At 42.9% G+C, this 16965-nt stretch overlaps 2 protein-coding genes across 7 annotated transcripts in view; one reads left to right on the forward strand and one right to left on the reverse strand.

Annotated features, from left to right (window-relative positions):
• SLC38A9 (solute carrier family 38 member 9) overlaps positions 1-10621 on the reverse strand; it is a 44250-nt gene extending 33629 nt beyond the window's left edge. For 2 of the 5 annotated variants that reach the window (XM_046905524.1, XM_424731.8), the window contains exons 1-2: positions 10577-10621; positions 5558-5704 (exon numbers count right to left, since the gene is read on the reverse strand). In XM_046905524.1, the coding sequence (XP_046761480.1) occupies positions 5558-5566 (9 nt within the window). In that variant the 5' untranslated portion in view covers positions 5567-5704; positions 10577-10621. Of the gene's footprint in view, positions 1-5557; positions 5705-6835; positions 9178-10317 lie in introns of those variants that run through there. The other 3 variants (XM_046905522.1, XM_046905523.1, XM_004937242.5) reach the window with 3 other exon arrangements.
• Positions 10622-14003: 3382 nt separating this feature from the next.
• DDX4 (DEAD-box helicase 4) overlaps positions 14004-16965 on the forward strand; it is a 31795-nt gene continuing 28833 nt past the window's right edge. The window contains exons 1-3 of one of the 2 annotated variants that reach the window (XM_040655364.2): positions 14004-14131; positions 14234-14334; positions 15710-15836. In XM_040655364.2, the coding sequence (XP_040511298.1) occupies positions 14254-14334; positions 15710-15836 (208 nt within the window). In that variant the 5' untranslated portion in view covers positions 14004-14131; positions 14234-14253. The remainder of the gene's footprint in view (positions 14132-14233; positions 14335-15709; positions 15837-16965) is intronic. The other variant, NM_204708.3, reaches the window with a different exon arrangement.

Raw genomic sequence — 16965 nt, forward strand, 5'->3', positions numbered from 1 at the left:
AGTGTCAGCTTACGACCAAGTGAGAATTAAGAAAAAAAATGATGTACAGCACAAATGTATCTTCTAGTAGGCAGGAAATTCTTTAAATAAAGAAATTTCATTTTCTTCAGTATTTTGAGCATAGTCTGGATGGAATAGGACAGTACTTAGGTGACTTCCCCTGCCACCCCCTTCTGGTGAACATCTTTTGAGACTGATACCGATCTAAAACAGTAATTGATTTTTTTTTTCCCCTCAGAATACCACTGTACCTCCAGTCGTTTTGAGCAAGTGACTGTAATAAGACAGACTGATCCCTCATCAGTTCTACAGTTGCTACAGGTCACCCTGAAAACATTTGCAAGTTAGGTAGGCAGACTGGGATATAATCTTCCTCTTTGATCTCAATGGGTGTAGGTAGCACTCTTGTTTAGGATCAAGGCCATTACCCAGCCCCCAGTCATACTCAGATCAAAGACTCGCTGTAGGGCATAATCAGGCATGTCCAAGAAGCTCTCAAGAGAGTACTTTAAGATTTTCAAACCCCAAAGGAGGTAGGACACAATTTGGGCTGCATTTTGGCAAACTCTTTCTTAGGGACCTTGAGTAGTCAAGTAGCCTGTATGTACAAGCATCTGCAGCTGCAACAGATCCCTAGAAAACTTCCTGATTTATACAAGAAATCTCACTGTATCACTCGTGTGGCAAAATGAATATGAAAAGGATGTGGGACAATGTGATCTGAGGGAAGGGGAGAGGTTATATGACTAAAGGCTGTGACTATTAATGCAGAACAGTACAGACAATTACTATGCACTGAGATAGACGACGGGGTCCACAAATGTATTATATCCACACCTACAAACACAATTACAACTTGTATTTCAATTGCCAGCGTGAAAACCAACGCTCTTTTTAGAAGGACAAACACACCAGTAAAACATTGCTGTTTTCCACAACAGAGTGAGTAGAGACTACATGCAGGATTCTGTGCAGGAGGTCCATACCTCCCACACATTACCCCCTGTACATGTTTGCAGATAATGGTATCTGAAGTACCTGTAATTATGCTCATCCGCTACTTATTTCTCTCACAAAGGAACACAGTTAATGAAAATCTAGTGCTGGTCTACGAAAAGAGAGGAGGGAGCTCTTGTCCAAACTTCCTCACATTACGAACTTGGGTTGCAAAGAAAATGAAAAGAGATGCTCATGATTAGAGCTGTTTCCAAGTATTAAGCTGTGTAAACCCCAAATGTTGGATTTGGAAGGTTGGGGAAATAACAGAATAAGTAATTTTGCTTCACAAGCTATATATAATCTCGCAGCTGCTAGTACCTGTAAGGTGACACATCTCATTTCCGGATATTTTCAGAAATGTATTCTATTTTGCAGAGCAGTGAAGCAGTACAGCAGTACAGCAAATACCTACCTTATCTTTTAGCTGAAATATTTTTTAATAGCAAACAACTGTTTCTGGATGCCCGATCAAACGGTAGTTTTTGGAGAACCAAGCCCTTACAAGGTAATTTTTTATGCCATCAAATGTGTTTTAGATCGGTGTGACGGTATTAATAACTTTTCATAACTGAATAATAGGAATAGCACAATTTATTTATTTTCTTTCAAAAGGACCACAAGAAGCTTATTACACAGATTTCTTCAACAAACCCCACATCTGCTAGCTACTTTTTCAGGAGTTTGAAAGGATTATTGTACAGAAATAAAACCAGCAAATTCCTTTTCTGTTTTAGTGAGTTACCAAATTATTACAGGATCACTGTATAGTGCACAGAAGAAACTAAGAAATTAAACTGCTTCACTGTCATGGAAATCAAAATAAGGAACAAAAGCAGTAAGAAAAACTACAGTTATAGCTATTGACTATGGATTCATAGGTTGCTATTTCTTCCACCTATCTGCATAAGATCACTACAGATGTTATTGTACTTACCTTGAGGAAACCAGTTCCAAACAACTCCATGACTTGATTTCTACCATCTAAGCTGTCTGAATTTTAAGTCATATACATGGTGTACCCTATAAGGTCTTTATTCTCTTGGCAACTTAACCTTTTCCCATATTCATATTTACCACTGTAATTATAATTATCAGTGCATGACCACACAACTATCTTAAAATACTTGATGGAAGAAGAATCCTTTGGAGGATGCACACTAGTTTAGCAAATAAAGAACCACAAGCTTTGCCACACCACATTTCATGCACTTTCCCTCTAGTCTGTCAAAGGTAAGATATTCTTTGCCCCTCTTACAGTGGGTAGGAAGGTTCATAGAGAGGTCTTGTGAGAGAGTAGTAAGATTAGGAATTAGTAGGAATGTTAGTGATACAGAAAAATAAAAACCAAACAATGGAATAGAAAGTTCGCATGAATTTGGAGAAGTAAAAGCATGCATGCAGAAACTGTAGCTGCTGTGCAGGTTAGCCTTTACCATTATCTATTCTTTTTAAGTTAAGAGAAATGTTAAAATGAAAAGGAAGTACTTTCGCATGAGAAAAGCTTATCTGAATGCCACCTACAGACACTGTTTAATTTATAACTGTTTAATTTATAACTGTTTAACTCCATCTACTGATCTTTCCTGCATTCTAAGAGAACATTATGGAACTTCAAAAGGAATTGGGGAAAAAAAAGCACAGAAGCTTTTATCTTCCCTTACAAGGTGCACTGTTTTTCATATGCAAAGCAATACATTGACAAAATGCAAAGCAATACATTGACAAAAAGTATGTTAAAAGAGCATTAAGACGGAAAAAACCTGCTATCCCTTGAATACAATAAGCATCAACAAGCCATTACAATAACAGTCTGTCTTTCAAAGGGCCCTAGAAAAAAGGCAAACAAACCTAACAGAGTGCAAGAAATTCAGGTCATTGTGAAGAACCCCCTCTGAGAGTGTTAAAAGTAGCTCTGTATTTTGACAAAAATACCAGGAGAATACTAAATAAAGTAATTTACCATTCTATTTTAAAAAAGCAATTTGTTCATTGTTCTTAAGTAAACAATGAAAAACATGCCTTTCAAAAATCCCAAATCTTCCAAGCTTTTAAGAAAACCAAGTAACTGTGTAAATGCAATCAAATCCCAAACCCAAGCAAAGGAACAGAACAGTATCAAAAAGGGACTAAATGAACTTAAAAAGATTACACAAAACACTTTGATAGTGATCTCAAAGCTTAATAGGGACTCTAAAAATTTGAGGTAAGTGACCATGCACCTACATCTGATTATAGTTTCCCGAACAGCGAATTAAAAAAGGAGCAGCTAAGCAGAGTACATCACGTACTATTATTGCATTTGAACCATTTGACCTTTTCAGATGATAAACCTCTCTCCCTTCAGCTACATCTCCCTAAAGATCAAAAGAACAAGCCCTTCCAGTCACACTTCCAAGACTACAAAGCCCCCAGTATTGTCCTGACCATCACAAGGCAAACCCTGATGGCTTTCTTCTTCCTTGTTCCTTGTTCTAAAGATCATAAAATCATAGCATAGAATAATTAAGGTTGGAAAAGATCTCAAAGACCATCTAGTCTGTCCATCTACCATCAGTATTGTCTACTAAACCGTGACCATTAAGAAATCTACATGTTCACTGAACACCTCCAGCGATGGTGATTCCACAGCTTCCATAGGCAGCCTGTTACAGCGCCCAATCACTCTCTTGGTGTGGAAAGGAAATTAGGAAAGCTTAGGAAATTAGCTTTTCCTAATATCCAACCTGAAATTTGTGCTATGCCTTCTAATACACAAAGACGGGAGTTCAACCTTGTTTGGCACCACAATGATTTCCAGGCCTTTCTGGTATCCCAGGTCTGATGCCCCTTCTCTTTGTGCCTCTGCATGCTTGGGAGACAAAAGACTACGAAATTCTAAATGGAAGAAGGAACTTAAAAGAGGAACAACAAGGACAAAGAGAATGGATCTGCAAAACTGGAGGTTGTGGAGGTGGGAACATAATCCAAGAACATTTACTGCTTTTGGAGAGAGAACTAAACACCACGTGCATTATGATGTTTTATGAAGTTCAATCATCAAATTTAAGAAATCACACAGAGAAAAAAAAGCACAATAAGGAATGAATACCCAATTTCACTTTTGAAAAGTGGATCTTGGCTTTTTGATATACCACAGGGGAGCAAACTTCTCTCATTACTTCTTTAAACTCACTGCTCCTCCAACACAACACATGCAGTCTTTAACATAAAGAGCTCCTCAAAACCTCTATAAAAATTAGCAGTCTTCCTGTGTCAGAGGAGCCATGAGTGGCTCAGACACTCTACAGGAATAAGATGAGCTGAAAATGTAGCTTGCACAACCCCTTTTTCCACCTCTACTGTTTGCTAATCTTTATATACACTGTTCTGCACATGCCCACACCTGTGTTCCATTGTTTCTCTGTGTTAACTCCTACCTTTGTCTTCCCCCCATCTTCCTTCTCTTTCCCTCACATAGATGAGCAGTTATTTAGCCCTGCTAAATAAACCATGCCTAACATACACATAGTCACTTAAGGCTTTCTAACGCTAGAGGTCCAGGCTGAGACAGCAGGAATTCACTAACCTCAAAAGCTCTTGCTGAAGTGGCCACAAGTAAAGTAGTTTGTATACAACAGTGCCATCTTCAGCTTCTATGGGAAGCCTGCAATACTGAAATAGGAAGCTTGATGGAAAGAGAGAAAAAAAAAAAAAAAAAAAAAAAAAAAAGAGGCAAAGGAGTAAAACCACGGTCCTAAAGCACAGGGCTATTCTTTTTGGTAAAAAAAGTGGAGCTGCTGTCTCCAGCTAACACAAGAAGAGCAGTTCTCATTCTGATCTCAGTTTTGATTTAACAACAAACAACAGCTCACAAAATCTTAACTGCAATAGCAGTGGAATCCTCCCACTCTGAGCTCCTTTGAGGAACAGAGCTGTTAAATTGTATGAAAACATTATTATATATGAGAAAATTATTGCTTAGCTAGATAAATATCATTTTTGCAGCCAAAGCAAAAAGAGCAAACTGCTCTATTTTCCTATTTGCTCCATCTAAAAAAAAAAAAACTGAACAAACAAACAACACTATAGCTTTCCTAAAGACAAAATATTTCCTCAGTGTGAGCTAATAATATATTCCTCACCATATCACCTTCAGAATGCACGCACAGCCATTCACACATGTCAACAGCCATTTACCTACTGCATCTGGCAAGCTTTCTTGCATAGTCCCAACATTTCACTTTGTTGTGTTAAATAAAAATCGTCACAATTCAGTATACACACTATTCGTTCAGTGTTTGAAGAGCATTTTTCAGCTCACAAGCTCAATTCTAATTAGACCACGCTTCTTTAAATGATGTCAGTAGGAAAGTGTTATTCTCGTATACAAAATAATAAGCACATTTCTTCTTCTGGTGCTTAGAGAAAACATAGAATAGAGACAAAATAGGAACTGTTTGCACTTAGACCCTAGTTTCCAAATGTTAGTTTTATGTCTTCATAGAATTCTGTTGCTGGAAGCAAAGATTAGACAGCAAACCACTACAGAATCATTCTGCATGCTCAGCATTCCTCTTACCTTTTGCATTTAAAATCTTCTGGACTAAACTGTATATTCATGATTCCATAATTACATTCATCACCTCCTACAGGAATCAAGAGAGGCTTGGTATCCTCCTCCATCTCTGATGAATACACTTCTTTCTTCTACACTCTGACAATTATTCTGGACAAAAGAAAGAAAACAAGACAAATGCAGCTAAGTAAGCTGTATATCTGCTATGAATTTAAGACTGGCAGAGTTCCACAGCTTCAGAAGCTCCTGAGGTGAAAACAGAAAAACCCTTCAATTTGCTGCTGGGAAGTGTCATTACATAATGCAAAATCATTAGTCAAGTACAGCAGGAATAACAATTTCAAAACACCCTCCACATTTACGTAAAGTGTTCAATAAACCATTGTGCTCTGATTCTTCTACTACAGCAACAGCCAATATAAATTAAAGCACTATGATGGATGTTGCTTTTATACTGGGAATGAAAAAAGTTCGTAATCTGAATCTTGGTTTTTTTTGAGTTACCACAGAGCTAAAAGCAAGTCCACCATGTGGGAAGAAATGTTAAGTATTTTTATCTGTAGGTCTGATCCAATGGTTTTCACAGCACAAAACTCCTTTCCAGTCCTCACTGTTCCACTCAAAGACCCTTGTGATTTTTAAAAGAGCTGTATTTGCAATTAGCAACAGAACAGCTGAGAACAATTTATCTGAATTATTACAGTCTATCGTTTCAATAAATTACTTCAAACTTTACAGCAAATATGTATGCAGTTTTCCAGTGTATTTCCCAGAATGAGAATAAAGATTGAATTATAGCAGTGTATCATGTCCAGGTTCTTTGAATTAAAGACAACAACTGGCTTAATGACACATTAATAAGTATGTATTGCATGCATTCAGAACACTCCAAGCTAAACAGTAGGAAGCAGATTGCTTTTAAGCAAATGGAATTATATTTTCTTCAACTGAATCACAGTCCTCATGGGACTTGCTGCAGTCTCATGTTCAGATGAGCAAACATAATGGCTTCACCTACTGCTACAACTATCCACCTGTTCCTCTGTCATTCCCAAACCCTTCTGCATACCTCTGATTGTACCTCGAGAAAATAGTCTTTATGGCTTTATTTTTGCTGCTTTTAATGGTCATCTCTACAGCTAACAGCTTCTTTCTTTCTGCATAAAACTACCAGGAGTCTCAGGCAGAAGACTGATAATCCAGTATTAACTGTTCATTTTTATTCTGTTCTGTTGTCTTTTTCAGCTTAACATCCTGCATACTTTTCCCAAACACCCTTACCTCAGCAGCTGAGATTCCTCCATCCTGCGTTTTGCAGCCTCTTCTGTTTGAGTTTAAATCATGCTCTGGATTTAGCCAAAACAATACAGATGAAAATTTAAATCCCTAGTGGATGGACTGGAATTGGAAATCAATTCAAGTCTCAGCACTCGACAGTGAATTTAGTCCGAATTTTCCAGAAGACTGAGTGACTGAGATCTTTTCCTTCCTTGGGGCTCTGATTATGGCATGGATTAAGTATCATGTCCTTAAAACCTCTTGTAAATAATGCATTTGTGCTTTATAATTCAATCTGAAAAATGCAGAAAACAATGATCACCAGTATGACTTTCTCTGCACCGTGGCTACGAAGAGCCCAGAACATCTTTAAATATTCCATAAAGAAAAGCAATCCTTCCAAGACGTAGCATGCACTACATTAGGCTTGAAAGCATAGTTTGGGGTTACAGCACTGTTTATTTGTCTCTTAAGGGCCTACTTAAAAATAAAACCTTTTCAAAAGTCTAGCTTATAAGTGCTTATTGTTCAGAATAGGTAAGAGAAGCTCGTGACCAGCAAATTAAGTACTTTACAAATAGATGCAGATATGAAAACTGTATGATATCAAAACTGTATGATATGAAAACTGTAGCCAGAACGAGTGTAGCTTAAAAGATAACTGCAGGCAAAAACACTTTATATACATGGGATTAAGCTGGTTGTGATATCCAGACTTATTGCCTGACAATTTCCACTACATCAGCTACTTCCCTCCTGCTTATTTTCCTACTGTTATGGCTACCTTGAGCTTTTATACTAGGAATCTGACCTAGGCTCACCTAGTTTTGGAGGTTTATCTTTAAAAAGTACTTGTGACAGACAAAGTTCTGTACGTGATTGTCAAATCATTTAATCACAACAGCCATGCTACCAACACAGTCCCAACAACCACTAGAATATAAAAACCTACATATTCAAACACCATGTCAATGTCTTGAAAGGTGCTAAGCCTGCACAGACTTGCCCCCTTGTCCTGCTCATAATTCTCCTGCAAACATGTGAAGCACTGTATCAGAAAGCCAGGAACAGGTAACAAGCAAATGAGGATTTACTAATCCAGGTTTTTCTGCTGCTGCTGAAGAAACTGTGAAACAATACCAACAGGTACACGAGGTGTTTTTCCCAGTCCCACCCTGAGCTGCACTCTGGATGACTTTCAGGTGGTATTCAAAGCAGAGGTGTACTTTCATTAATGGTTTGCTCCTGTAAATTTATGTTTTCTCTGCCTCTCAGGTTCTCCCTCTCTCCTAGGAGACAAAGCCTGAAAAGCTTCAAGAAGTGAAAACAAGGAATCACCAGATTGAGAACGCTCATCCTAGCCTGGTGGTGCTGTGATCTGGTCTTTGCACTGGAGGACAAACAAACAGTACAATTTGCTTGTACTGTGAATCTGTGCCAGCACTCAGCTCTGCTACAGGTGCATGTGTCAACACCTTAAAATGAAACACCCATCTGGACGGATCAGTGCGGACTTTCTGCCTAGGCCATGGAAAGGGGTTACCAAACAAGTTTACACCACAGCAGGCACAGAACTGCGTTGTTAGTCAGTTGTCCTGGTTATCCCACACGCTCAGACCATGCTTAACTGGTTTGTAGGATCTTCTTCATCAGAGAACTCTCCTGGGAGAGTGGGGGAAAGGAGGCAGAGAGGGGAACCGCCACCACAGCCTACAGTGTGCCATCCACAGTGTCTGTGCAGTTGGAAATGGTGCTGGAAAACACGCAGTTCTGAGATCTACTTGCACAACAGCTCCATGTTACCAAAAGCAAAGCTGACGTGCTATGCTAACAGTGACTCTGCAATAATTTCTTAGTGTAGGGGGAGACTCAATTGACAAGCCATCACATACAAAGCCTTAATTCTTAATTGTGAAGTCATGCATGTTACAATCAAATGGTCAAACAACTTAAATCAAATTTAACTTGTTCCTCTTTAACTTGCCTTATCACAGCAACAGTCTTTCAGACAAAATCTGCACTGAAGACTGTTACTGAGCTTATGTGCAACAGTAGTTCCCTGTTTTCATGTTTGTTGTGGTTCTTCTAAGTACGTCTCCCAGTCAACTAGATTTTTCCAATGAAAATGTGGCAAGCAAACCTGTGGACATAGTCTATTCTTATTTAAAGTATAACTCCGTATCACATTCATGGCTTAAGTACTATAATCCACTAACGCAAGTACTTCAAACAAGAAAAATGATTTCAGAAGTGCTACTTGCTGTGAGGTGGTCGTCTCCTAAATTCTGAATGATGAATCCATGAATAAAGGGCAAGGCATAAGACTCAAGTATACTGCAGGCTATACACACAGAAACTGTGAGAAACAAGCAGGCTCTACCCTGAAAAAAGGGAACTTCAAAGCAGAACAGAAGAGCTCCCAGCTTCCTTTTCTGGGGTAATGAGCCCTAGGTTAGAAGGTGCTGAAGAAGTAAAAGTAGTGACATACATTCAGAGCTCCTTAAAACAGGGACAACTTGCCACAAGTCAGCTTGTCCATATTCTCATAGGACTGCAATAGCTGAAAATAATTAAAACATGTAAGCAGTGTTAAGATAATGTCTGCTTTGGTAACACTGCTTGCAGATACAAGCTGCACTGCTGTTAAGCTTCTACAAGGGCTGTTCCAAAAGTAATGCCTCCTATTTTATGATCTTGGCCCACAATGTCAGAGGCAGATGTTGGTGGTATCACAGTATAGAACGAACCTTCCCACCAATATTCCTTCACATTTTGTTGCTGTGTGACAGATGGCAGCAGAGGAACAGCCTGACAGGATGGTGTCAGACATGGAAGTGCATTAGAAGCAAAGATGTGGCACTGAATTCCTCCATCTGGAAAAAAATGTCACTCACTGACATTCGCTGACACTCGCCACATGTTTCTGAGCCCAAGCAGTGGATGTGAGCACAGTGAGGCAGTGGGTGCTGCCTTCAGCAGTGGTGATGGCAACAGTGGGGTACCTCTGCTGGTTCACATGTTTATGAATGTGGCATGCAGGCTCCTGTTCATCACTGGCAAAACTGCACAGCTACACGTGCTGACTATGTTGAAAGAGTGTTTTGTAGCTGGGAACCTCTATCAGTGTTATAGTGCTTTTTGTATCTGTTGTAGTTTCCATAGAAACAAATAGGAGGCAGTACTTTTGGAGCAACCTCTTAAGCACCTCAGGCTGAATCAATGAGCACGTGGCTATTGACAGATGGTGTCCAAGTAGAATGTAGAAGAAATTAAACGAACTTATCTTCAGCAGACAAAGAGTCTACTATTTGAACACATATACACGTTTGTGCAGATTCTAAAGAGATTCTATAGTTACAACCATCAGAACGTAAAGAAGTTAAACATCTTAACGATTACGTTTTCACCAGCACTGTTAAAGGGCACAGGTCTGCGGGCTGTCAGAACGGAGCCAAGCTTCTCCGCGACTCGCGAGCTGCCCGTACCGCAGCGCGCCGCCCCGCACGGCGCTCCGTTCCGCTCGGCTCCCCCGCACGCGGCTTCAGCCGTGCCGGCCTCGCCCCTCCGCGCGGTCCCCCCTCGGCCGGCGGCACGCAGGGCGCGGCTCGGCCCGCGGCGCACGGGGCTCCCCGGCCGTGCTCGCCGCCCCGCCGCCGGTGAGGAGAGGCAGCGGCAGCCCGGCCCTCCACGCGGGCTACTCCGCTGCGCTGCCGCCGGGACCCCCACGCCGGCGCGGCCTCCTACCTGCGGCTCCGACAGCGCTCTGCGCCGACAACAGGAAGCGACCCCGAGCGCCGAGCCCCGGACTACGCTTCCCAGCGAGCCGCGCGGCGCCGCCCCGCGCTGCCGGACTGGGCCGCGGCTGCTGGAGGCGGGGAGGCGCTGCGGAGCTCCTTTCGCCTTCTGCCGCCGCTTTGCAACTTCGGCAACGACGCAAAGCCGCGCGCTTTGACATATTTTTTACAGCTGTGCAAAGCTGCAGCGTTGTCAGCACTTCAAAGGCACGGGCTGGAGCGCGGGCCTCCAGCCTTTTGGCTTGCCTGGGCTGCATGCAGTGAAGACGAATTGTCTTGGGCCACGTATATAATATACAGTATAGTTACTGAATGCAAGTAACAGAAGTTATAAATATATATCTATCTATTAAAATGTAAAAGAAAAAAAAAGGCAACAAAACAAAACAGAGAGCAACAGAAAGGTAAAACAAGTGGGATATTTGGCCTTGTTTTTGTGAAACGAAGGCGTCGGTCTGGTTCCATGGCAGTGGCTGCAGTTCTTGTTCTCAAGGTGCTGTCAGAGATTTTTGATGACATTGTGCTCTTCCTGCATGAAAATGGCTCTGCACGAATGTGCGTACTGCCAAAAAGTGGTGATATGAATGAGGTTGTGAAGTTGGGAATGTTTTTCTCTGGTAAGAGAGCATTACAAAAGTCTGGTAAAGAGACACGATCGTTTTTTTCTTTGAGATGAGTATCTGATTGCAGCTCTGTGCATACCCCTTGAAAATCCGTAGGTGATGTATTTATGTTGACTGAAAATGGAGTCAAAAATACACACAAAAATTGATGACTTCTTCCTTTTCTCTTTTTAATCTCGAAACCTGTTCTCAGATTCCTTTATCAGAACAAAAAGCACGGCTGCATGTTTTTCACTGTTCACGCGACTGTGTTTAGCCAGCGTATCTAAATGCATAACATGATTTGCCATAACTTGAGCCTGCCATAATCAGAGCCTCATTTTGAAAGCTGTCATGGTCTGAAACATAGCATGGGTAAGATGATTTTCACCTTGATGATGCATGTTTAACTCATTTCAACGAGAGGTCAAATCCATCCAAAAATGCTAAATCTATCAACCAGTTTTCATGTTCAAGTTCTGGCACAAATTTTCGTTCTGACTCCATACGTGACTAGATTTCATTTTGCAAATCATGAAATCTATTGCCAAAACATACAATTTTAAGTCAGCAGTTTTACTGCCCAAATTTGCACAAGCACATGTAACGTGACAGACAAAAACCCACTGGACAGAGACAAAATACTGGGTTTGGCCAGTATGGTTTGGCTAAGCCACGTTTTTCAGGGCAAGAATTGCCTCACCTATTTTTATATTGGAATCAAATTCTCAAGTGTAACAGCCTGGCGCCATCTCAGCTGCCATTAAGTAGCATGTGCTGCAACAAGATGTCTACCACACACTCTGCTCTGGGTGGTGGGGGCACACCAGTGTGGACGGCAACCATGACACAAGCATAGAGTCTTGGCAGAGGTCCATTGGGTGCATTTATAGTGGTTCACACTGGGGGGTTATCACAGAATCATGGAGGTTGGAAGGTACCTCCGGGGGTCATCAAATCCAACCACTTGACAAAGCAGGTTCCCTAAAGTAGATTGCTCAAGAACAGTCACAGCACTGCTGCTCACAGAAAATCTCTAGTTGGTAAGGTTACCTTTTTTTGTTGTCGCTCCCAGTTAAACCAAGGTGGGAACACATCCTTTTCATAGTTGTATTGTAGGGATGTTTATAGCTATTGCTAGGGAAAACTGAACAGCGTGCAAGGAAGTCAGCACTGACACAGCTTTCCCACGTGAGAGAGCTATTTCAAAGCAAGATCAGCACATATCCCAATCTGTACTTCCTCAAACACAGCCCAAAACCGATAGCAAGGCCAAGCAGCAGCACTGCTCCTTCAAGGAAACTGCTGCATAATCTGAATTTCAGACGGCAGGAGGAAACAAGGCAGCAGACTGATGACCTACCACCCTGAGTCTCAGCTACATGCGATCCGAGCCACTCCAACTCTGCTTCCTGCAGCCCTTCCTTCACGCTCATCTTTTGCACCTTAGGCACTCTTATAATTCAAGTACTTTGTGGCTTTGGGATATTTGAAGAGCTTGGTCAGTTAGTCACAAGTCTGGCCACGTGCTATCATATTAGTTTGAAAAGCAATGGAGACACCATCTGCTGATGCTCAAAGTGGTTACAACCAAAACACAAAAAAGCAGAGCTGTGGGAAGAATTCAACATTTTGATTATGCAAGAAGCTAGTCCCAGCCTTGAAATCCACCATCTGCATCATGAAAGACCTAAATAGTTAAAGCCACAGCAGACATACAGCTTCTATTTCCTTACCTTCTTCATCATTAACTACAGGTCTTGGAAGATTTTTGCTGGGAAAAAGCTTTTATTGCAAGAACTGTAATTTATTAACAGGGAAACATGAAATAAATGTGTAAATTCTCCTGCACTCCCACTGTCATTAAAAACGGCTTTAAGAAAGAGTATTCAGTAACTGCCTGCATTGTGTTGTGACTTTCTACTCTGTGACACACAGCCTTCTGGGCAAAGCACATATTCTGCCATGCATGTGGGTCGTGCCTTGGAAAATGGGAACCCACATTCACTGAGGGCCTCTTGATGAGCTTTCCCCTTGAGAACAGCGAGGTCTCATGGATATCTTCTCTTCTCCAAGCCAAATAAGCCCAGATCCCTCAGCTTTCCTTCATGGAGAGGCTCCAGCCCTCTGATCATGCCTGCAGCCCTTCTCTGGACCTGCTCCAGCAGCCCCACACGCTCCTCATGCTGGGACCCCAGATCTGGACATGGCATTGCACATGGGGCCTCACAACGGCAGAGCTGAGAGGGACAATTCCCTCCCTCAGCCTTTAATTCTGCACGTACTTAATTTTGTCTGTATTTTTTTTGCAATAGAATAGCCTGCATGCTAGTTGCTGTGTCGCACAGCTGAATTCACTAGGTTCCTGTGAAACAAAGGGCGCTCCCACAGCCACTGTAGCACGTGAGGAGCCACACAGGTGCTCTAATTCCTACAGGACAGGCCTAGGGACAGAGCAGCCCTGGGACTGCCCTCCCGCACCGCCTAGCTTCACCTTTTGCCCGCGATCTTTAAGTACCCTGAAGCATAAACAGGGAAAGCGCCGCCCGCAGCCTCACCCTGCTTCCCGCCCAACGCGGCACCGCCCAGGCCGCAGCCGCCCACTAAGAGCACTAGCGCCACCTTCTCACCCCACCCCCACCACGCGTTCCTAGCGGCCCTGAGAGCTGCTGCGCATGCGCCGCCTGACGATTCGCGCTCCCATTGGCTGGCGGTCGAAGCACGGCGGGGGCACGCGGTGGCGGCTATATAAGGCGTCTCGGAAGACGGCGCCATGCTATTTGGAGCGGAGAGTGAAAGTTACAGTTCCTGGTGCTGGTAGGGAGTGTGGCGCGGAGCGGAGCGCTGCGGCTCATCGGAACCACAATGGAGCCATAGCAGAGCCGGGCGTGGGGGCAAGGGCAGTGCGTGCTGGGGAGGGCTCCGTCGCGTGGCCACGTCGCGAGAGCCGTCGGGATGGTGGCGTCAGGGCGGGGGGTGCTGCTAACGTGCTCCTGGTCCTGCAGGTGGGCTGCTGGCATTCGCTATGGAGGAGGACTGGGACACGGAGCTGGAGCAGGAGGCGGCAGCGGCTTCCCAGGGGCGTTCTGAGGAGCAGGCGTGGATGGTGAGCTGTGTCCAGGGGAGGGCGGTGCGGCAGGGAGCGGGGCACTGGGATGGCCCGGTCTGGGAAGGGGAGGCCGAGAGGCCTTCGCAGTGCTTCCTGCAGCTCCCCGAGCAGTGCGAAGAAGGAGGTGCCGGGCTCTGCTGTGGGAGCCGAAGGCACGGAGCTGCCTGGGGAGGGAATGGCTGTGTGCCTGAGGTGCCAGAGACCGGCAAGGGCTGTGCAGAGAGGCAACGGTTTTGTGTACAAATCATTTGTATGGGAAACCACAAAATCTTGAGGCTTTATTACATGGCAGCGAAATACTTTGGTGTGAAGTAAAGGATAAGATAGAGGAGTGTAATGAGAAACAGCTAAATAATATTTTACTACTTGTGGGATGAGTGAATATCAGGAGAAACTCCTGTAAATTTCAGGAGGACCTGTTGTGAATCTTCAGTAGTTGGCGCTGCTCTTACACATCTTACAGATGCCCCTTGAGCAAAGGGGGATAAGGAGAGATGAATGGGTTATCCAAACAGGTGATGAGCTAAAAGTACAGTTGCCTAAAGAAGTAGTAGCACGTGCTATCAGAATGATGATTTTGTTAGTTTGGGGTTAGTTTCCGGTAGTGGTAGATAGCCACGACAAGAAAACTGTTTAAGTTTTTGTAAAACAAAAAAAGCACGATCCAGAAGTAAAAAATATGGGTAGTTTTTTTGATGTTCCTCTCTCACCTGGTGCTTTGGCATACTAATATGTGTCTAATTGTATTAAACAGGAGAAATTTAAACCTAGGCTTTGCTGGAAATAAAATGTTACAATGCTACAATGTGAAAAGTAGGTGCTATTCTGAACTGTTTTGGGTGGAGTATCTGAATCTTTGAATAATTTAAGAGGGACTGACATATTTAAAATACTTAAGGATAATCTGTAGCCATGCTGTAAAAGAACAACAGAAATGCAGTTGGGAAGGTGATGGAAATAGTTTTATTCATGTTACTGGTGGTCTGAAACCTTTCTAAGCTTAAACTGTAGAAAAAAATTGCTTCAAAAGATTGCACTATTACTTTGGGCGACAAATGTTTTTAATTGGTTTTAAGTGTTTGTTAGCAAAGTGAAGTTGATGCCACCATAAGTCTGACAGGAGGCAAGATAAACTTGTCTTCATACTGCTTGTGTATAACTTGGTTTTGATGACATTTGTGTGTGAACATTATGCACTTCAGTGTAGCGAAGTTTAAGAAACTTTGAACAGAATAACTTGAAAGAGTGTGCACATGGGTGCAGAAGTCACTTTATTTCAGTTGGGAGACTTAGCACCTAAATGCACTGTTAGTTCACATACACTTTGCTTGGCCTGAAGGTAACATTGTGATGTCGCTTTTTTTCCCTGTAGGCTAACTCTGGCAGACCAAACAGCCCATCCCTCCGCTTCTCCAGCAGACCAAGCAGCCCCTTGTCTGGCTTCCCAGGCAGACCAAACAGCCCCTTCTTTGGCTTTAGTCAGAATAAAGGCTCACTTGGTATGCAAAAACTACTTAAGATTTTACTGACATTTGGCGAAGCTGATGACTTGAAATGTTTAGAAGATGTAACCTGGTACTATTCTTGCTTTTTTTAATATTTTCATGTGTTCCCCTATGCAGTAAGCAAAATCAGATTGTACAGATAATATTAGGAGTAAGTTTTACTTGTGTCCCTCACTCATTTGTTTACCATAGTGTCGAGTCCTACATTTTTGTCACAGCAACCCCAGGCAACCCTACAGGCTTGGGGAGGAGTGGCTGGAAAGCTGCCTGATGGAAAGGGACTTTAGTGTACTGATGGACAGTGGGCTGAATATGAGCCAGCAGTGTGCCCAGGTAGCCAAGAAGGCCAATGGCATCCTGGCTTGTATCAGGAATGGTGTGGTGAGCAGGACTAGGGAAGTCATGCTGCCCCTGTACTCAGCTCTGGTGAGGCCTCACCTCAGGTACTGTATTCAGTTTTGAGTTCCTCAGTATGGGAAGGACATGGAGGTCCTGGAGCAGGTCCGAAGAAGGGTAACAAGGCTGGGGAAGGGCTTGGAGAATATGGCCTATGAGGAAAGACTGAAGGAACTGGGGCTGTTTAGTCTGGGGAAGAGGAGGCTGAGGGGAGACCTCATTGCTCTCTTCCAGTACTGAACGGTGACTGCAGTGAGAGCGGGGTTGGTCTCTTCTCACTGCTGACAGGTGACAGGATGAGGGGAAATGGCCTCAAGTTGCACCAGGGTAAGTTTAGGTTGGATATCAGGAAAACTTCTTTACAGAAAGGGTTGTTAAGCACTGGGATAGGCTCCCCAGGGAGGTGGTTGAGTCGCCATCCCTGGATGTGTTTAAAAGCAGTTTGGATGTGGTGCTGAGGGACATGATTTAGTGGAGGGTTGTTAGAGTTAGGGTAGGATAGTTAGGTCATGGTTGGACTTGATGATCTTTAAGGTCTTTTCCAACCTGAATGATTCTATGATTCTAGTTGGTGTTGAATACATTGTATAATTTAAAGTGAATGGATGACAGCTGGGTAACCATTTCTACAAATGCCTGTGTTAAACAGTGTTGAAAATGAATTAATACTATGTGCAGTGTTGAGCAGTCTTACCAAGGTACTTCCTGACAGTTGTACTGAGAATAA

Source organism: Gallus gallus, chromosome Z, assembly GCF_016699485.2.
Source record: "Gallus gallus isolate bGalGal1 chromosome Z, bGalGal1.mat.broiler.GRCg7b, whole genome shotgun sequence".
Taxonomy (NCBI): Eukaryota; Metazoa; Chordata; class Aves; order Galliformes; family Phasianidae; genus Gallus; species Gallus gallus.